General features: G+C 41.3%; 1 protein-coding gene across 6 annotated transcripts in view; it reads right to left on the minus strand.

The window, feature by feature from the left end:
- Nucleotides 1-385: 385 nt before the first annotated feature.
- LOC137870257 (voltage-dependent R-type calcium channel subunit alpha-1E) overlaps nucleotides 386-13,944 on the minus strand; it is an 87,189-nt gene continuing 73,630 nt past the window's right edge. For 5 of the 6 annotated variants that reach the window (XM_068707331.1, XM_068707334.1, XM_068707332.1 and 2 more), the window contains 12 exons: nucleotides 13,316-13,481; nucleotides 12,993-13,120; nucleotides 11,453-11,549; nucleotides 9,880-9,985; nucleotides 9,678-9,785; nucleotides 9,421-9,521; nucleotides 9,010-9,116; nucleotides 8,665-8,833; nucleotides 8,233-8,361; nucleotides 7,840-7,987; nucleotides 3,341-3,522; nucleotides 386-3,204 (listed from right to left, as the gene is read on the minus strand). In XM_068707331.1, the coding sequence (XP_068563432.1) occupies nucleotides 2,650-3,204; nucleotides 3,341-3,522; nucleotides 7,840-7,987; nucleotides 8,233-8,361; nucleotides 8,665-8,833; nucleotides 9,010-9,116; nucleotides 9,421-9,521; nucleotides 9,678-9,785; nucleotides 9,880-9,985; nucleotides 11,453-11,549; nucleotides 12,993-13,120; nucleotides 13,316-13,481 (1,996 nt within the window). In that variant the 3' untranslated portion in view covers nucleotides 386-2,649. Of the gene's footprint in view, nucleotides 3,205-3,340; nucleotides 3,523-7,839; nucleotides 7,988-8,232; nucleotides 8,362-8,664; nucleotides 8,834-9,009; nucleotides 9,117-9,420; nucleotides 9,522-9,677; nucleotides 9,786-9,879; nucleotides 9,986-11,452; nucleotides 11,550-12,256; nucleotides 12,354-12,992; nucleotides 13,121-13,315; nucleotides 13,482-13,944 lie in introns of all 6 variants that reach the window. The other variant, XM_068707336.1, reaches the window with a different exon arrangement.

Below are 13,944 nucleotides of genomic sequence, written 5' to 3' on the forward strand. Positions count from 1 at the left end.
TGTATCTTCTTGTTAATATTGATCTTGTCTTCTTTTTATGTTTTCTAATGGAGGGATGTTTGCAGACAGTACAAATCTGTTGGTATCAAATTTCTAAAGCCCATTATACCCTTGAGGATGTTACTTAAGTATCATTTGTATCATATACAAAGGCTAATTAGCCTTTGTATATAATAACACATTTAACTTTAAAGACAAAAAAACACTATTGCTAAAGATAGAATAGTTATATTCTGTTGGCCTAGGAGTTTAAAGGTACGTGCCCTTATCTCCTATAATCTTTGTTGTCAAATCTCCAATATAGGCAAGAATTTCCCCAAAAACATTTTTTAAAAAAGAAGAAAATATATTGAAACGTAGTAATATCAGTCAGTACAGGGTTTAGGGTTTTGTTTTAATGGTCCTTTGAACAGATATGTAAACACTTCTTTTGTTAAAGTCGTTGACAGGCGTAATGATTCAAATAAAATATAAACGGTGCAATAAATTAAACATGGATTTATTTTGTACAGTATATACTACATATTTACCAGAAAGTTTCTGTTATCTATGAAATCCAGGCTTGATAGGGAACTCTTTGTGCGAGCTTCCCCAGGCACAGATTAGGTTGTTCTGTACAGAGACGGACATCAAGGTTAAGTCCTAGGCTGCATCGTACATGTTAAGCACGGCCCTATGAACTACAGGCTGAAGCCTTAACCTAACCTGTATACTGTGTGAATCGAGCTTCGTAGTCGACACACTTCAGAGGTGGATTCTCTGCTAAAATACATATTTTTCAGTCCAGGACTTCCTGATTGGGACTCCAGCAGGTGAGTGTGACCTTGTCTGGCCTGTGGATCCTCAGTCCAGATAAGTCCCATGTTCACATTCCAGAAACATGTCAAACTCAACATATCACACTAACACAACAGCACGTGATATAAATATACATCTTATTTAAGGGGAACAACAAATGGTTGAAAGTTGGAATGTTCAAAGATATTGACAGTGCTGGGACTGAAAAAAACCCCATTTCTCTGCCTGCTATTTCATCATTACTCTGTTGGCGAGGTGGTTTTAAATCACATTTAATATCATGGATACATTAAAAATTAGAACAATCAGGCAGCCCTATAACACATCTCTCTCCCACATCTCTCATTGTCGCCATGATCATGCATGTGGAAATCACAATACCTCTAGAGCACAGAAAATACCATAATGCTTGATTCTACTGATCGATACATGGGCCCCTGCGAGTCGGAAACAATGTGGCAGTTAACTTGCAGACAAACCATACTGTGCCTGTTATTCCTCGTTTGTAAAAGCATCCATGTTGCATGACATGTAAAAAGGACATTAACTTTTCATCATCACATGAAAGAAGGCAACACATCCTGAAGAAGACACGTCCCTGGCTCTACCGGAAGAAAATGGCTTTAGTCGCCTCTCTGACGCGACATCGACAGCGGTTATCCAGCACAGAAACGTGACGAATGAACATCCTTTTTGCCTTCACGCAGGCTGTCTGTCCTGCAGATGGTTGTACCTCAGGCTAAAGTCGCTATAGTTCATAAAGTAGAAGCAGAACACTGGTTTTGTGTGAAATCCCCACTGGGTCCGGTCCTTATGATGGTCTCGTCAGCTTGATAACATGCCGACTGACCTGCAAGAGACACTTTTAGTCCTTCTGATTTTCACACGTCTTCACTTTTGGTCCAATGATGAACATTTTTTCATAAGGTTTCAGAAGGTGATATATTACAAATTCAGTGGTCCAGTATCCTGAGACAAAACATCTCTTATTCTGTAGATCTTCAGAATCATTTTCACACCACAGAGCCGACATAAACTTATACTGTGCTGCTCCAGTTGAAGGTACGCTATCATTGTTTTCACATAAGGACAGAAAAATAACCTTTACTAGAAGTTTTGCTCACTTTAAGGTCTGGAACATGATTCCCTGTATTGGATATCTATTGATTAGTGACTGTATAATGCCCTTGAACCATGTGAATACTCTTGTTGTAAACAGGAACTATGTTGAAGTCTAAATTGGCAAAATCCGACTGAATCAACCCTTTTTTCATTGCTACTCTTACAACTAGGCACAATCAAAACAGCAACCCTCTCAAATGACCTGGACATAAGAAGGAAAAGCTAAAATACATTCATCGTATTACATTTTTTTTTTTACATGCTACCTATCTGTTCACCTACACAAAACGCACTCAGATCAGTTTCTGGGATTCAAAGAGAGGTTTGAACATCTTGGATCGACGACTCACCGTATTTTGTTCAAAAAACAATCAAAACTAACTTTTGAGGGACGGCTCGGCAACGCTTGGGTATGCTGCTGTGATCGACTTATAGTACAGTGAGTATCTGCTGTTCTCTTGATTTGGCAACTTTTCTCTATTGAGAGCACACACGCGCAAACACACACTCGTGTCCACACACACAGCCTCCCTTCAGCTACAACAAACACACAAACAATCAAACACAAGAACACATTGCAGACAGACACCCAAGTGTCCGGATTAATAGCAGTGGAGTTCAGTCCTGCCTGTTATGCTACTGGTACTGAGAATACAAGTTCTCAGAGCCACAGAGGAGCCTTGTGGTGCCATGTGGAGCTTCTCCTGCATCCTCTTTGTCTCATGGTTTTTAGCAGCGGTCGTCCTCATCTGTGTCACTTAGCAGCTCGCTGGCTCCAGCTGGACCCGCTTGGCCCAAGTTCTTCCGGTAATGCCCGTTAGGAACCTGCCAGGAGTGTCTGAGCTGAGGAGCGGAGCTTATGGCATTGGCCCGTCCCAGGCTGCTAGCCACGGCAGTCTCAAAAGTAAGGGTCTCCTGCCCGTCGCCTGCCACTCCACCGCTGACGTCCTCGTGGATCGGTAGGTAGGGCTCAGAGATGTAGCGATGAGGAGATGGGTTGCTTGGTCCTGAAACCTGACCGCCAGATGACCCCTGAGCTGCAGTTAGGGGGCCGCCCTCCTTCTCAGCCCTCCAGGCGGTCCCCGCAGAGCCACCAGCGCCATCCTGAGGCAGGGTCTGGTCCTCAGAGGGGGCTGCTGGTGTGGGAGAGGTGTTGGCTTGGCAGACCAGAGGGGAGTAAGAGATGTACGGTCGCGGGCGAGATGGCGTCTGCGGCAGCTGGCGCCGATTACGAGGAGTACCAGACTCTGAGGCTGAATGGGCCGGGCTGCCTGATGTGTTCACCTGGAAACAACAGAAGCACAATGATGCAGAGGAGTCCTACTGGTTTTCACTGGAGTCCCTCACTTCATTGTGCGATAAAAACCAGCACAACTTTGGGTCACAAATTCTGAAACTAATGCTTTAGTGTGTAATTTACCTGTCTCTGTAAGGTGTGTGTGCGTCCTTCGCTAGGGGAACGTGACCGTCTCCTTTCACATGATGGATCGCGGCTGCGCTCCTCAGAGTTGCAGCGGGACACGTCAGGAGACAGCAGGTGGCGCCGTTCCTTAGATCGCCCTCTCTCATGACTGCTTGTTTCTTTGTGGTTTATTCGAGGACCTAAGAGGCGGGTAGATTTCAGTTAGTCAAAAAAATAAATATAGGGGAAAAAAAACACCTCAGTTTTAGGTCAAAGCATGTAAAACATCCTTGTGGACATCATAGTGTTAAACATATCCTAATACATCGATTTATCCAGTTTAAAGGGAAATCCGTATTTTTTTTCACCATATAAATTACAGGTAAAATTAAAGCTGCAAGCAGCGATGGACGGGCCCTCGCACCTTCCCGTGTCTTGGGGGTACTGGCAGGACGCCGGCAGACGTGGCCGCGAATGTCTTTGACCATCGGACGACGCGTCCCATAGTTTAATATATTTCTCCCGCTGGACTCTGCGATGCTGGAAATTATGTAGTGCAAATATTCCACCAGTTTCTGCATCCACTATGTGGCACTACAGAACACACGCAAACATGCATTAAGTTGCTCTACATCAAGGGCAGACCACATGTCAATGTCATGTAAATCGGAATCCGTCTGTCACATAACGCTGACTTCCTGTTGCCAGTAGGTGGTGCTATGACTTTGAGTGAAAATTGGCTTGTAGACATCCTCAGGCAATGACTGTTATAAAGTATGGCTAGTTTGGGACAGATTTAAGCAAGTCCAGTGGAGCTACATCAGCTTGTTGTTTAATGGCGAATCACGTAAAATGGCCGCCACGCCACAGCTACGCCATTCCATCAAACGTAAAGCTTTGAGTAACTTTTAATTGCAAAGGTCTTTAGATTGTACTGACCAAATTTTAAGTGGATCTGACGAAGTCCCTAGGAGGAGTTTGTTAAAGTATAGCAAATGGAAATCAAGGGAAAATTCACACAAAAATCAAAATGGCCGACTTCCGGTTAATTTTAGAGTATGGTCCAAAGAGACTTTTCTTTAAGTCTATATGTGATACATGTGCCTACCAAATTTCATACATGTAGGTCAAATGTAGCACGGGCTGCGTTTTTGAATATTTGTATATCCCCTTCTTCTGGGGAGGGATGTAGTCTCAGCAAATTGGATTTCAGATCTGACATCAGATGGGACGTTTTTGATTCTGATTGGCTAATAGTGCCGTCAATCATCTAACTTTCAACTCCCTGCAATTCTATTGGCTTATACGGTTCGAAGGAGGGCTCAATGGCGAAAATCGGAGAAAGGGGGGCTGAGCTGCAGCCCTGAACAGAGAGAGGGCTGGATCTGAAAAAAGTTGAATGAACACAGAGACTTAGAAAGGGCTTAGGGCCTTCAAATAAAGCCCAACCTGCTCTATTTAGATGTAGTGAACACCATTAGTGATATATACAAGTGAAATATATAGTTTGGTACATGATAAAGTTAAAATAACACACATTGTGCAACATGTGTAAATGTGTAAATATTGGAATCCTCGCCTGAAATTTCTGTACTGTATCCTCTCTAGCTTATAAATGCTTCACTTTATCTAAGTGAAAATGTGAATAGAGACATATAGTTCTATGATCTGGGACAGCTTGAAAGCTTGGATCTACATGATTTCTAAAAAACAATATCCTGAAATAGCTTTTTTTTTTCAGGCGAAAGTTAGAATTTTCAATTTGTGCTGTGTGCCATCTTAATTTACTCTTAACCAGTAACATATCTACTGATATTTACACATATAAACACATCTCACAAGTGTTAGGGATATTTTATTACCAAAAGTATTAAAATAGCCCTTACAGTTGCAACGCTACACTCATTGTAGTATGGGTATGCTATTTTCGAGCTGAGGCCTAAAAATAGGCTGGGGCTTAACAACTGGTTTCAAATGCACAGCTAACAGTATAAAAGCACAGCTAACAGTATGAAAGCAAAGCTAACGGTTATTATGCTAATGCTAACGGCTAATCGCGATTAGTAACACAACTTGTTTAACACTATAACATTTAGTCACAGTATAGAAAACAATTCACAAACTCGTATTTACCTCTGGTATATCACAACAGTCCAAACCATAGGATAACTGGTCGTCAGCCATTAAGTTATGAACATTATTGCACTCTCACAATAGTCACTATTCACTTGATGGTGATAATTCGCTTCTCCATTTCTCCAACACACTGAACCTGGCCACATACGACTAAGCCCCACTCTCTACATGAGAATGGGCTTGGATTGGCTGTTAGTTTCAGGACAAGCCAATTAAACAAAGTCAAAACAAAGATTGACATATCATACTGCTACACAAGTTAGGCTGTTAGGGAGAACACGTTCTGAATCATGTACCTATCAAACAAACTATGCTCATTTGCATGAACTGCAACTTTTGAACTGTAAAGATGAGTCTCTTATTGAAATACATTTTATCCACCCTTATCTATTTTTACCCATACTTGTACAGTTTTAACTTGGTTTTAGAAAACTATTTATATCCTGATGTCTGAATTAATTTTTAACAAGGGCTACACCAATATTCTACTAGTTAAAGAATTTGATAACTTTTAATCACAAAGGTCTTTAGATAGTACTGACCAAATTTGAATTGAATCCGCAAAATTCCCTAGGAGGAGTTCGTTAAAGTATAGCGCCTAGAAATGGTCAAAATTTAATGGAAAATTCAATATTAGTAGGGGGCGCTGTCAAGCAATTTCTAAAAGAAAAGGCAAAACCCCATATTAGTTATTTATGTTTATCACCTTTGACACATGTGCAAAGTTCCATGACTATTTGTTCATCCTAAGCCACAGAAAACTGAGCTTCCATTTCACGGTGAATAATGCGTTGCCATGGCAACATATTTTAACGAAAACTCACAAAATTCATGATGAAGTATCATCAATGTCTCAAGGCTTTCCTCAGAAAATGTGAGGTCCATCAGATCAACTGGCGAGGAGGAGTACATCAAAGTATAAAACGTGTCATTTCCTTTTGCCAGTAGATGGCGCTATGACTTTGAAAACATTTTGGCATGGAAATGTGCTCAAGCCTGAAATAGCATTATGCATAACAAATTTTGGGCAGATTGGACAATGTACCTCTGAGTTACAACAACTCCCTCTTTCATAGCGAATGGCACAAAATGTGAGCGAAGTGGGCGCACGCCATGTCAAGGTCGTTCAATGAAAACTCACCATTTTGATACATTTTCATCACAAAGGTCTTTAAATTGTCCTGACCAAATTTGATGTTGATCGCATAAACTCTGTAGGAGGAGTTTGTCAAAATACAAAGCCTGAAAACGTAGTTTAATGGGAGTCGCATAAAATGAACGCCACGCCACAGCTACGCCATTCCATCAAACATAAAGCTTTTAATAACTTTAAATCACAAAGGTCTTTGGATTGTACTGTCCAAATGTGAAGTGGCTCTGACAAAGTCCCTAGGAGGAGTTCGTTAAAGTATAGTGACTAGAAATCGAGGGAAAATTCACATAAAAATCTAAATGGCCGACTTTTGGTTGATTTTAGAGCATGGTCCCAAGAGACTTTTTTTTAAGTCTCCATAAGATACATGTGCCAACCACATTTCATACATGTAGGTTAAACGAGGCGCTGGGGCTGCTTTGTTGAAAATCTGCAGGGGGCGCTATCGAGACAATTTATAACGACCAAGCCAAAAATCCACATGAGATCTTTAATTTCATCACCTACGACATATGTACAAAGTTTCATGAGTAAATAATAAAACCCCTTAGAAACTCAATAGGGCCTTCGCTGGCCCGACGTTGTCGGTGGCTCAGGCCCTAATAACTCTTACAAAAACAATAGGGCCTTCGACCCGACTTCGTCGTGCTCAGGCCCTAATAATTCTTTGAATTACAATAGGGCCTTCGCCCGACTTCGTCAGTGCTCGGGCCCTAATAACTCTTACAAAAACAATAGGGCCTTCGACCCGACTTCGTCGTGCTCAGGCCCTAATAATTCTTTGAATTACAATAGGGCTTTCGCCCGACTTCGTCGGTGCTCGGGCCCTAATAATAATAATTCCTACAATTTCAATAGGGACCTCGTGGCCCGATGTTGTCGGTGCTCGGGCCCTAATTATATAATTTAAGGAAATTGCAGGAATCACACTCTAAATAATAATGATTAATACTGTTTAATTTTGATTGTTCATTCAATAAAGATAAAACTAAATATTCAGTTTGTAATGAGGACTATCCTTGCTGTCACTTTAGCTAAAATATGTTGATTCTGACATTAAAGTCAACTGTGATTCAAAAGCAACTGAATTCATGCACATCACTTGAACGGGTTGCAGCAAATACTGTACATGGATTTAGCCCATTTTACTTCCATGACTTCTAAACATTGCTATGAATATGTATCAGGCTGTATGAGGTGCGATGTAATGCAACGTGTGTTCAGTGACCTCTGTAGCTCCTCTGACGAGGCCTGTATGTGCCGTCAGGACTGACTCTCTCCAGAGAGTGCTGCTCCTGCCAGAGGCCGTTCACACACTGGTCTCCGATGGTAGAGAAGGAGCGCTTCATCAGCTTACTGTCTGCTGACATCCCGGGCTACACACACATCAAAGAACCAGGAAGGAATCACATAAGCGACTGTGAAGGACACCTAATATAAACACACTCTCATAATACACATATATACATGAAGGCATATATACTGAAAATGTCATTATGCAATTGGCAAACTCTAGAAAAAATGTAATGAATTAATTTCAATAGTTTCAATAGCACTTTCTTATACACATTTTGTTAGTTAGTGAATATCAGTTTTATTAAAAGTAATTACTCTTTATTACCGGTGGATCAACAGCCAGTCTGGGCATGGAGGACGCTCTGGTAGATGCTGTCCGCTGAGGGGATTTAATAGCTGTTGGGTCCTGCCTGGCTTGCTGCATCACTTGGTTATAATCCACAACTTCTGGTACCTACACAAACACCACAGAAAAGACGGCTGGTTGTTTCTTGTTTATTTCTCTTTCCGAGTCTCTGAAATGATGCTCAATAATGGTTCAACAACAAAGTTAATTAATAAACAATGTATCCCAGTACAGATGTTGCATATAGTTCTTGTGTTCGTTTAAATTACAATATTTTGTTATTCTCTTGCAGTAGTAAAACTAGCAAATTATAAGAGGGTGGTTATTGCCATTAATGGACTTTGGTCGATCAGATTCACTAGTTGATGGCTATCATTATGTAGCTTTCTCAATACTACATGTTACGGTTACCAGTGTGTGCAAATGATGGTGGTGGGGATGTGGGTGTTGGTATGGGAGGTAGGGTGAACGATAGTCGTCGTCATCCTCTTCTTCCTTCTCCTCCCTGGAGCGGGACAGCGGCTGCAGGAACATCTCTTGTGGAGAGATGGGGCTAAGTGCCACGAAACCTCCTCTGGTGCTGAAGGATCACAAACGGACACGGACACTGCATTATATACCTGCGTACATGTGTCAATCATTGTTGATGATGATCAAAGGAACAGAAAGCAACTGTAAAGTCAATCAGTGCCCAGATCCTACCAGCATAAGTAACCACAAACCAATATAGATAACAGTGTGGGTTTTTATATTTACAGAGCAGATCCGGCGCTGTGCCTGAGGAATGAAAGGGATTTGGCATTGCAGAGGATTTCTTGAGGCAGAGAGGAGGCATCCATACGCTGGAACATAGGAGCATGTTTCTATGGGGGGAGATAAACACACACAGGGGGGGGATGGGAAATTAAAACAGGCCCTCCTATAATTACATGTGGACATGGATCAAATAAAACTGACTGGGTTTTAGTACACACAGTTCTCAGGCTACATTTTTAACCAAACAGGTAAACTGTACAAAATGGAATTTTTTAAATGATGGCCAAGAGAAAAAGAACAGAATTATGCAATAAAACCACTGCACAACAGAGGATGCTGGGTGCTTCCTAGGAATACATTTAAATTAAAAACTTGTCATAATACACCTAAACATAAAAAAAAGAGAAGCACCTGCTCTTCTAGTTGCTGTCGGAGCTTCTTGGCCTTGCTCTGCTTGTAGTAGTCCATGATCATCATGGCGGCGTAGATCTTCCCAATGGTCATGTCACTGGCTGAAAAAGGAGAAAGCATCAGACCACTTACAGTACATGACCCTTCAAGAGTACATTATCAAATTAATTACCACTTACTACTACAGCTACTATGATAGATAACATGTATATGTTTCCTTTCATTGAGGTGTGAATTAGTGTACTGTCTGATGTGACCTTTGTGAATGGGAACCAGCACATCTAATGTCTTCTGAGCGAGATGAGGCCAGATGATACCGATCTCCTTCTGCAGGTCCAGGTCCATCTGATTTCTATCCTCCCCTCCTGGAGATAAATAAAAAAAATACATCAAGTGTGATTGAATGACTTTTACACCACAGTCAATGTGTGCCAGTAAGGTTTTGATATTTGGTCTAACCTCTGGCTATCTTGATCTCAAGGGCGGTGCGGATGAGGGCCATGAGGGTGGAGGTGAAGTGAACGGACATATCATCGTCCACAGGCATGTTCATCAGGACTAGTCTCTGATGGCAGCAGAGAAAGTATCATAGTCAGACACAACCCAGCACCATTATACAACATACCACAGTAAAGCGTGGATGCTCAGAGTGGCTGTGGTGGATCATAATCTCTTTATAATTGACTTAAATACTACCATTATCTACAGATAACAAATTACAGTTTTTGTTTTTACAGTTTTTAAATCTCGCTATTCCAAGATGACGATTTGTTTAGCCAACAGACTTGACAATGAACTGTTTAGAGTTTAAATCATCAAGGTCGGACACAGGCAGGAATGCCATTGTGTTACTCTATAATAAACTGAATACGTTTCAACTCAAAGGAAAAACACCCAGTTTGCCTACTACTCCATCAATATGTCACAGAAATAATTAGATAATCAAATTATGATTTCAGGGCAACTAGTTTTAAACAACTAATGAGCAACCATGACCTTTCTGAGCATTATTACAAAAGAAAAAGTTCCACTTAAATCATAATTTCATATAGTACAGTTTGCTTTGTTTAAATAAAGTTAAATTTGAAATAAGATAACACAAATACAGCAGATACAGAAGGATGGAGAGGATGACCTTTGTATTTATTTGATGTTTCCAAGAAAACGGTTTTGACAACTTGTCACTGAATGTCAATATTGAGAAGTTAAAGGCTATTTTTTGGGGATCTCAATACAACAATTTTGCAACCTCGACAAAAGGTCACAAAGAGTAGACAATTTTTTTCAAAATAAATGCTTTTTCTTGCCCTCTCCTGTCCTTCTGTACATTTAGTTCTTAACAGCATGTGCTGTTTATCTAGTTTTATAAAAGCAGATCAAACTCATACAACAACACACTCACTGCTGAAAGAGTATAGTGTTCATCTGCGATGGAGCATGCTGGCAGGCTCACAAACTCACACACACACACACACACACACACACACACACACACACACACACACACACACACACACACACACACACAAACAACACACACACACAAACAACACACACATAGTACATTTCACATTACACACAGATGTTACATTAGGCTGTTGCAGGAGGCGCATGCAGACAGGTAAATGTAAGAAACAGAGAAGTAAGGAAGACATGAGCACAGTTGACAGCAGACTTCTACAAATGACAAGATTCAGCATGTAGATGTTTGACAACTCTCTGATTAATGTTAATGTAACTGGTTTGATAAATAAACTCCACCAAGACTCTTTCATCAGATAACAGCAAACAGATAATGACGTCTTATTTTCTTCTGCCAAGATTCAAAGCAAAACAAGCAAATCATCACTGTAGCACTTATCATCCTGCCAATGAAAAAACACTTGAACTTCAACAAGCAATATCGGATCATATGCCAACAGAAAAATAATGCTTTGTTTTTTCCAATGTATGACACACAAAATGAGAGTTGACAGTGCCTGTCCTTGTTGATTAAAAGGCAGTGCCTGTTAGGCTCTAGTGTTTAGTCTACCTTATATGCCACCTTGGAGGGGCATTTCTTGCCCAGGCCTAGAGGTGGCGACATGTTGGTCAACATCTCATACATGTCTGTGTAATGGATACGACCACTGGGGGCGCCAGGTAGCCATGAAGATGGGGGATGAGAAAGAAAAGAAAAGAGGGAGGGAGAAGAAAGAGGAAAGAAGGGAGAGAAATGATGTTGGAAAAGAAATTGAGGAGATTGGGGAGTGTGTGTTCCCAAGGGATGGAGGAGAAAAAGATGACAGGAGTGGGTGGAGGGTAAAAGAGAGGAACAAGAATGGAGGAGATACAAGAGAAAGGATTATTCCAACAAGGCATCACATAGGAGTAGGGAGTAAAGTAGGGGAAAATAAAACAGGTTGTATTCTTTCTATGCTGCCATCAGGGCATAGAAATCTGGGAAAAGGAGAAAACTGGATGAGCAAAGGAATGACAGCCTCACTGGATCTGGTACAAATATCAAATACTTACACTGTGAAGCCTTGTATGTGTGTGAAAGAGAACTAAAAATATATTTAAAACCAGATCCAAAAGGTAGAAAGAGACAGGCCTCCCCCAAATTGCTCTACAACTGCATCAAGTACGAATTTGAAGTGCCTTGATAAAATTATAATCCTGAATGAGGGATGTCCTGTTCCTTAGTACCCTAAAACTCGAGTGTCGTCATTCTTTGACCTGAGTAACACACCCCTAAAGATCAAGCAGGGGGGAAAGGAAAGGAGGGATAGGAGGAGGTTAGGAAGGATCCCACACGAAAGAGGCAGAGGGGTGGTGTTTGTTGGGGGAACCAAACCTTGCATGCCACCCTGTGCGGGCAGTTCTTTCCAAAGCCCAGGGGAGGTGAGATAGTGCGTACAACTTTGTACATCTCCTTATAGTGGAGCCTACCACTGGAAAGAACATACATGTCTTTAGTGGTGCATCACTGAAGCCTTGTAGTGTAAGGGGAACAAGGCCACCATGAAACATTTTACACAGCATTAAATCAAACATTTTCTTTACTCTGTAACGAACACAAACAGGAGCAAACGTGCTGGGCAGACACCCCAAAACTTCCATCCATATGTGTGTATAAGTGCATGGAGTTGCTTTAGTCTGTTAATATTTTACAGCATGACTGTACAACACATCATTTGACATCAATGAAATCTGTAGCATTAGTGTGTGCACAATCTCGGCGCCCATCGGCTATTGGTCTGCCGATGGATAAGCCTCTGGGGGGGTACAGCTAATATTTTGAAGGTTTCCCTTCCTCTTCAAGACATCCTCTTCTGTGCGCCGGCCATTGTTTACAGTCTAATTAGTAACTTGAGACCCCAGAACAGAGTTTGAGTTCGGCTTATCTTTATAAAAAGATATCTGATAATTTTTTTAAACGCTAAATGGTAGTACAAACAAAAAAACAGAACGCCCACAATGTTGGCCCCTTGCCGACAGATTCTGCATTCATATGCAGATATCTGTTTATAGAGATTAGCATGAACAGCATTACTTTTAATGAAATGTTAGTGTAGCACAGAGACACTGACCAGGCGGCGCGGTCATACTCCCCCCAGATCCGGACAAACTCATCTAGGTGGTGAGGACCCAAGATGGACGAGTCTCTCGTCAGATACTCAAAGTTATCCATGATCACAGCCACAAACAGATTCAGCATCTGACAGGAGGAAGAGAAGAAGCCATGACATTTATTCCCATGAGCATGGAAAGTGCTTGAAGGGGGAATTATGAGCATAGTGCTCAAAATAAAAAGCACAGCTGCTCTTCCTAAGGAAAATAATCAAATAACAACTGTTTTTGTTATTGTCTGCAATTTAGAGGAATCATTTAATCTCCAGTTTCCCCGTCTTACCAGGAAGGAGCTGAAGAAGATGAAGGAGACAAAGTAGAAATAAGCGAAGTCGGAGCCACAGCCCCCCTCCGGTTCGGACGTCGGTACTGCTGAGGGGTCCGTCTCACACTTTTGTCCCCCCAGACAAGACAACATGATCTCCTGCCATGACTCCCCTGTGGCACTCCTGGACACGCACATATTACACAACACCAAGAGGAGGAGGGTGGGTTAGGACTTGAGCAGTCTAGCTCACAGTTTATTCACAGTTACGTCTACCATCTGGTAGGTGCCGTCAAAGCATCGAGACTCGCACCACCCGCTTAAGAGACAGCTTTTAGATGCTCCAAATGTGAGACCTTCATGTGTAGTAGTTATTTATACATTTACAGTATATTCTCTATGCATTGGTGCTTAAATGTTAATGTCAATGTTTTATACAGTTGTTTTTTCATGTTAGTTTTAGTGCAATGCATCAAGCAAATTATTCTGCCATGTATAATTTTTACAGATTTCAGAGCCAAAGAGATCGATTCTCATCACGTTTAAATTTACACTGTTTTTCTTCATTATGCTGCTTATGAGAACATGTTGAGAACACGTTGAACCTCAACATGGAGACATAAACACAACACTCAACAAAGGTCTAG

The sequence above is a fragment of the Cebidichthys violaceus genome, unplaced genomic scaffold, assembly GCF_023349555.1.
Source record: "Cebidichthys violaceus isolate CVI_PGR_0920_01 unplaced genomic scaffold, fCebVio1.0.p SCAF_13, whole genome shotgun sequence".
Lineage (NCBI taxonomy): Eukaryota > Metazoa > Chordata > Actinopteri > Perciformes > Stichaeidae > Cebidichthys > Cebidichthys violaceus.